This window comes from Macrobrachium rosenbergii, chromosome 30, assembly GCF_040412425.1.
Source record: "Macrobrachium rosenbergii isolate ZJJX-2024 chromosome 30, ASM4041242v1, whole genome shotgun sequence".
Taxonomy (NCBI): domain Eukaryota; kingdom Metazoa; phylum Arthropoda; class Malacostraca; order Decapoda; family Palaemonidae; genus Macrobrachium; species Macrobrachium rosenbergii.
In genome coordinates, this window is record NC_089770.1 from 9,351,001 (window position 1) to 9,358,941 (window position 7,941).

General features: G+C 36.7%; 1 protein-coding gene across 1 annotated transcript in view; it reads left to right on the forward strand.

Moving 5' to 3' along the window:
* Window positions 1–7,714, forward strand: part of LOC136854733 (uncharacterized) — a 9,234-nt gene extending 1,520 nt beyond the window's left edge. Inside the window, exons 2-7 of the mRNA XM_067131320.1 lie at window positions 1,879–2,018; window positions 4,287–4,434; window positions 4,978–5,177; window positions 5,810–5,968; window positions 6,349–6,480; window positions 6,601–7,714. Of these exons, the coding sequence (XP_066987421.1) occupies window positions 1,879–2,018; window positions 4,287–4,434; window positions 4,978–5,177; window positions 5,810–5,968; window positions 6,349–6,480; window positions 6,601–6,795 (974 nt within the window). The 3' untranslated portion in view covers window positions 6,796–7,714. The remainder of the gene's footprint in view (window positions 1–1,878; window positions 2,019–4,286; window positions 4,435–4,977; window positions 5,178–5,809; window positions 5,969–6,348; window positions 6,481–6,600) is intronic.
* The last annotated feature ends 227 nt before the right edge of the window (window positions 7,715–7,941 follow it).

Consider the following 7,941-nt stretch of genomic DNA (forward strand, 5'->3'; position numbering starts at 1 on the left):
AATGTTCACGTACTGCCCGGGCCCGACAGATAAGAGATAATGAGAAGAAAAGAGAGAGTTAATCCTGAAGGGAGGCTGCAACGCGGGAAAACTGAATCAGGAAGGGAATTCGAAAGCTTGGTAAATAATAAGAGTAAAATTAGCATGAATGAAACAGCATCAGCATTCTAAAATTATTATGAATGAAACAGCGTGAACAAAATAGTATTCTGAGAGCACTGATAAAACAAAAAGTCCCTTACTGCCTAACAGCCCTTTGTTTAGAAAAATTTCCTCTAATGAAAATCTGACGAAGACATCAATATTGTCTTTGGAAAAGTAGGTCGTACCTCCGATAATTTTCCCCATATAAAACGGTACGGGCAAGTCCCGATTTAAAGTCCCAATTCCCCGCGCTCCGATTTCACTCTGCCCCACGTCTCACCAAATAAAAAAATAATAATGAAAAGAGATAAAACGCGAACTTACCGAAAGGCAGACGATTTCTCGTCACGTATACCTATGCACGATAGCCTTCCTTTGTACCAGGTTTGAATGAAATGCTTCAGCTATGTAGCAGGGAGACATGACAGTTACACTGACAGATGGATAAACAGTGTGAAACTAGAGGTCCTCCTAACTTCGTCGTTAGGGGACTAATGATGAAAGTATCTGAAATTATTATAAAAAAGAATATTTAAAATTATTATAAAAAAAGAATATTTACAATATTCAAGAGTAAGAATGATGGAAAATAGTTTGAAAAATAGTATGACTATAGTATATGTAATAACCTAAATTAAAGAATGAATAACTAAGTATCAGAAGAATAAAATACCATTAACAATATAACACCAGAGGAGAAAAAAAATCTGAAAACAGTGCGAATACAAAGTAACATAAATAGAAATAAGGACAATAAATACTATGAGTAAGAGAATACTGCATTAAGAAGCGAAATAATTAAAAATAAGGAATAAAAACTTCAGGAAAAAATTACAAAAAACACAAAATGCAAAATACGTTGAAAGAACAATTGCTGCAAAAAAAAAAAAAAAAACTCGTTAGACTGTAAGTAGGCGATTATACGCCATCCTCCCCTCCACAAGAACCAAATGAACAGCCCCCACTGGGATACGCCCCCCGAAAAACAGCCCCTTTACAGACCTCCCTAAAACCCCACCCCCGTAGGCGTATAGGCGTGTCCTCGTAATCCCAAGGGTCTTCTCTTAAGGGAAAGCCATATTAATGAGTTAGAATCATGGCGAGTAATCGCTCATTGGCCAGATTTATCCTGTGGAAGGAAGTCTGCTTTGTAAGTGAATGGTCTTTTAGGCTTTTGTATAATAATAATAATAATAATAATAATAATAATAATAATAATAATAATAATAATAATAATTGCTTATTGTCTGTAGATAGGTAAAGATAGTGGCGAACATCAAAATTTTGATGTATCAAGTAAATCGTGTTTATATGTATATATATATATAACATATATAAAATCTATGATATAATATATAAATCGTACTCATTAAAAAATACAGTATATATATATATATATGATTAATTTTATATGATATATATATATATATAATTTATTTATAAACATATAGATATATAATTTTTTTCATTATACGCCTTTTTCCCTTCTGGATGTGTGACACCAGAGGGATACAGCTTTCTAGTTTATAGATTGGTCTTTAGAGGATGAGGTTGCTAGCCCTACGTCCTGTTTCCTTGACCCCAGGAGACCAAGATACCCATTTACAGCTGGTTGGAAAAGAGAGAGAGAGAGAGAGAGAGAGAGAGAGAGAGAGAGAGAGAGAGAGAGAGAGAGAGAGAGAGAGAGAGAGCGTATAAACTGACCCATAGTTCATTCTCTTCCTCCTTCGACAGGTAAAAAACCTGTCCAGACCAAAGGAGCTCCAAAACGGAAGACCGAGGACGCTTCTGCAGCCGATCCTAAAGAAGAAGAAGCGGAGAATCCCCAGCCTTCGGAATCGCCAAAACCTGCTCCGGCAGAGAACTCCAATGAGGTCAGTTTTCGGACAACCTTCTGTCATTCTCTAGCCCATGACAGGCACCCCAGAATAAAGAAGGGTAGAGGGGGGGAAGGATTAAGAGTGGAGCTGGCTTAGGACCTGACCTGGAGGATGAAGCCTTGGTATCCTTTAAATTTTTTCGATAGTTAGATTTATATAGTGATTACCTTCATATAAAAAATAAGGTAAGGCCCCAAAACACGATAAATAAGGGAGGGGAGGATTAAGACTGGCGCTGGCTAGGACTTGACCTGCAAAGCTTACCAATTTACCAAGCAAGTTCAGGCCATTTAGGGTTATTCAGTAAAATAATAATAATAATAATAATAATAATAATAATAATAATAATAATAATAATAATAATAATAATAATGGTTACAGAACCATACTGCAATCCACTGCATTATGTACCAGAGACCATTATTATTATCTATCATTATTAAGATAGTTTAACCAGACCACTGAGCTGACCATCCGCTCGACCGCAGATCAGCTGAGACGAAAACAATTACATCAACACTAATAATGATTATTATACCGGCAAGAAAATAACAGCAACCTTAATAATAGCAACGGTGATGACGATAACAGCACAGCCGCAAAGGAATAATGAAAACACGACTCTCCACTGCATGTGACGGATTCTCCCAGGAAATTTCGTAACGATATGATATCATCAGCTCCGCATGCGACGGTAATTTGCATCGATGTATTGACTGACCCCTTCGGGCTAAATTACCCTTGTGAAAGACCCTCATTTCTCCTCTCATTTTGTTCCCTCCTCCTCCTCCTCCTCTCTCTCCCTCTCTCTTGTGATTCCTGCGTCCTAAACTGTAGGATGAGGACTTCATTCACATGACCCCTCCCCTTAGAAAGGCGGTTCCTGAAGGCGTAACCCTCTGATTTGCAACTCTCTCTCTCTCTCTCTCTCTCTCTCTCTCTCTCTCTCTCTCTCTCTCTCTCTCTCTCTCTATATATATATATATATATATATATATATATATATATATATATATATATATATATATATATAATATATATATGCAAATATATATATACTCATGTATATTGATATAAGTATATGCACAGTATATATATATATATATATATATATATATATATATATATATATATATATATATATATATATATATATATATATATATATATATATATATATATATATATATATATATATATATATATATATATATATATAACTCGTCCTGCAGCGTCGAGAACTCTGCTCCAACAACCGCTTACGTCATAATTGCACTGTCCGCTCACGGTAATTTAAAAAGGCTGATTAATATCACACGACGAATAGGCTAAATGCGCCTCCCCCTCTCGTAAATTCCAACCATGAATATCACAGGTGAATTGTTTAGCTGTTTTCTTCGGTCTAATTAAGAGAGGTGGTATTTTTCTAATCGTTAATGCTTTAGAGACGCGAATTTTTGAGCAGTAATTAGTGAATGAGCGAAGGCGTTACGTTCATGGCCGCGAGGTTATATTTTTCCTTTACTAATTATCTGTTTACTCGTGTTAGTAATTTGTCTCTGTTTATTAGTTATAATAATAATAATAATAATAATAATAATAATAATAATAATAATAATAATAATAATAAATAATAATAATAATAATAATAATAATAATTAATTATCATTAAAATTATTATTATTATTGTAATAAATGGACCAGTAATTTTTTACTCATTTGGCTTCTTAAAAAAAATTGTTGCTGAAACTTGATACTAATCGTAGCTTTCCCATACAAGCGGCAAAGGGCGAAAATGAAGTGTATTATTATTATCATTATTACCAATGAATTCACTTCAGCGCTGTTATTGTAACTGTTATACTCAATCCGCCAAAAATGAATATTATTATTACTATTACTATTTTTATTATTATTACAAATGAATAAATTCCAGTGCTTTTATTATAAGTCGTACAAACTCCGTCGAAAATGACAGTGACATAAGACACGTATGAGACAGCAAGTCCCGCCTCTAAGGACATTAAGTACCGTGACAAAGCAGTCTTAATAATTACTAATACTGACAATTACTTCACGTAACTCAACAAAGCTAGGACCAAGTAATCTTTATAATAGTGCTATAATTAATATGAAAAAAATGGCTTTATAACTCTTACGAAAGCAAGGACCACAGTAATCTCTATAATAGCGTTATAATTATATACTAATAAGAACAAATTACTTTACAACACCCACCAAAGCGTTGTTTCACTCCTCCAGGAGAACAACCGCCTCCAGGAAGTGGTTTTTTCGGCGTGGGCCAAGGCCAATTTCATCGGCAAGTACAACTATGGCTACGACGCCAGGTACTTCAACGGGCTGCAATATCTCATAGACCACAGTTCCGTCACCATAGGGCCTCCGAAGAGTGAGTTTTGGGAAATTGGGTGAAGGGTTTTGATTTCCTTACGTTCTGATATAATGTCTCAGTATATATATATATATATATATATATATATATATATATATATATATATATATATATATATATATATATATATATATATATATATATATATATATATATATATATATATATATATATATATATATATATATATATAATCATAGATAAACTATTTATATATACATATATATATGAATACACACACACACACACACACACACACACACATATATATATATATATATATATATATATATATATATATATATATATATATATATATATATATATATATATATATATATATATAATTGCAACCTGGATTACTTATTTAGACCTGCCTTTCCTCATATCGCTTCGTCTACCCATCAGTAAAGGTGATCTAAATAAACAGTATGAGAGAGAGAGAGAGAGAGAGAGAGAGAGAGAGAGAGAGAGAGAGAGAGAGAGACGAACGATACCTCTATTGTCCTGCTGAACGTAAAACTCCATTCCATTTTTCAGGTGGAACGTACATCATCAAAGATATGGCGGGCAAAGTCTTGTTCTATGCCAATACTCCCGTAGAAAACGACACGCCGTGTTGTGGTTACGGGGGGACTTACCTAACTGGGACGAATTTCAGTGTCGCCTCGTCTCTCTACCGGCAAGTCATGAGCATCAAGAAGAAGGAGAGGAAGTATTGCTTCTTCACTGAATATGCTGTAAGAAGGAGAGGGAGTATTGTTTCTTCAATGAATATGCTGTATGCTGCTACGTTTGTGGGTTAATGTGGTGGTTTCATACAAATATTAACTTACGATTTGTTGCCAAATTCGTTCCTTCACTGTGATCTTTGTTGTCAAAACATTCTGCCAAAAATGGGGCTCATCTACATATGTTCTAAGTTCTAATAGTCCAGGAGGACCATTCCTTTTTCTTCCAAAGCTTCTGTCAAATTAGTTTCTCCATTCAGATGCTTCAAGTTCTCGAAGATGGAATCACTGTCATTTTCTTTGAAAATAGGTCTTAAATATTTCCCTAGTTTCTACCCGTCTCCTAAAATATCTGATACTCGCATTCATTAACATTTACCTTCTAGCATTCTACTGTCCAACTCGTTCCTGATACCTACAATATCAACTTGCTATCTTCGTATATTTTCTTTTAATCAATTTAGACATAATTCGAAGTCCAGAGTTCATTCAAAATCATTTCCGTGAAGAATCTTTCCAATTCAGTCAACACAGACGACGTGATTCCAAGTCGAGAACTCAGTCGAAATCATTTCTCTGAGAAATTTTCCCAAAGTCGACTAGAATTAACATCTCTCCCAATTATTTTCACTTCCTTCCAGGAATGGAAAATAAAAGTGACAAAAACGGGGATCCTAGGTCTGATGGAGGTGTGTCACACCGACAAAAATTACTATTTACTGAAGTGGAAGCCCGGGAAAAACTTGTGCAGTTTCAAAATGACTTTGTCTAACTCCCTGTTCGGAGATCGTCACTACAAGGTAACTGTTATGTGTATCTGATATTGTATGTTTACAAAAAAACTCTTATGTAATATCAGGTATGTTTTTTACATAGGGTACATGCTGAAATATTTCCACGTATGATTTATGTCTACAAGCCACTGTACAAAGTGCATGGAATAATTTGTATGTATACTAAATATAAGCACAGCGAAACAAACGCATAACACGCCGTGCTCACACAAAACCGTTTATAAGAGGTTTAACTATGTAGTAACAGCGAAACCTTATTTTTAATTTGCTTTAAAATTTAAATTTTTATTTAGTATGTTTCAAGATTTTGAGTTTCAATCTTGACGTTTAAAAACACTTTTGTTTTTCGTTAATACCGAAGACGATATATATACCCTTCCTTTCAGATACTACCAGCCTCCATTCGTCACGGCGTCGGGAGCATCGTATACAACCGAGGCAATGGGGTCCTTCTTAACTTCCCCAGCGGGTTCAACATCCCCGGAAGGGCCCTCGTTATGGCCGGCGCCATCATCTTGGTAAGTGCCAGGGCATCTGTGCCCTAGTATTCATTGTGCTATATCGTGTGCTAGCGTCACACCCTTCTCTCTTGTTTATCTAAGTGATGTTTTTCCTCTTCTTCTTCTTCTTCCTTCCAGCAATACGAGATCGAGGGCCAGGAACTCCACCGGGGCGTCGGGGGGTACTACGTTGCTCCTGCTGTGATCGTGCCCGAGAGTTTCGAAGACAATGGAATACCGCCTGCAGTAGGTGGAGGACGACCGGGTGGGGGAGTAGGAGTAGGAGTAGGAGCTGGGAGAGTTGGAGGAGCAGGTTTGGGGGTAGGAGAGTAGGAGTAGGAGCTGGGGGAGTTGGAGGAGCAGGTTTGGGGGTAGGAGGAATCGGAGGAGCAGGCTTAGGGGCAGGAGTAGGAAGAGGGGGAATTGGAGCAGGAAGAGGAGTGGGAGTTGGAGGAGCAGGTTTAGGAGTAGGTGGAGGAAGAGGAGGAGGAGTAGGAGCAGGAAGAGGAGGAAGAGGTCGTGGTGGTGGAGGGGTAGGAGCAGCAAGAGGCATGGGAACAAGGTTGGGAGCTGTTTTTTAAAGGGTCTTTATGTCGGGTCAGACCTTAGGAGTCTGGTGGGAGAAGCAATATTTGGAAGCAATGTTTTTTTAATGAGGTTCCTATTATTTTTACAATGGGTCTGGTCAGCACTTGGATGGGTGAACGCTATTGATTGTCCGGTGTTATTAGCTCTCGTGACCAGATCTTGGGATCCTGACGGGAACACAAATGAGTCAGAGTGAAGGTTAAAAGTAAAGCAAAAAAGTAGCCTCTGATTTGTCTCCTATTTTTAGACGAACTTGCCTTAGCATTTCATCAACTAATTTTACTCCGTTATTAAGCCCTGCACTTGTATTTCCTCTTGGATGCTTACCGTTTTCCATCCCACGTCAACTGTAACACTTTACTCTAGGACGTACGAAGCATGTAACCGCTCCTCTTTACGGTAGCAGTCTCAGCTCCTTGGCGTTTTAGTGAACCTCGGTGAATCTCTGTGAATCTTGTTGCAAGCATCTAAGCCTTTCACGATCCGACTCTCACCGTGAGCCAGTGGCCAAGTGGCAGCTGTGTTACGAGGATGTCTACGGATTTGCTGAAGAGGAATGCGACTGTGTTGCAAATTTCGGATCGTGCAATGCAGAGACGAAAGGCTGGACTCGACGATTAAACAGTGTATTTAATCATCTCTTTAATAAATTCTCATACACATCAATTTTTTTTATCATTTAATCACGGCCTAGATAAAGACGAAAGTGACTTATATTAGATAATTTAAAGGATAATAACTGAGTAATTTCTTGTCACTTACGATGTCACAACTATGTTTACAAAATATCAGCCATATAGACCTAATATACTACAGTAATGATCTGGTACTTTCAATATGTTTATTCATAATGATGAAAGTTCATCATGGGTTAGAGAGATAACTAAATCT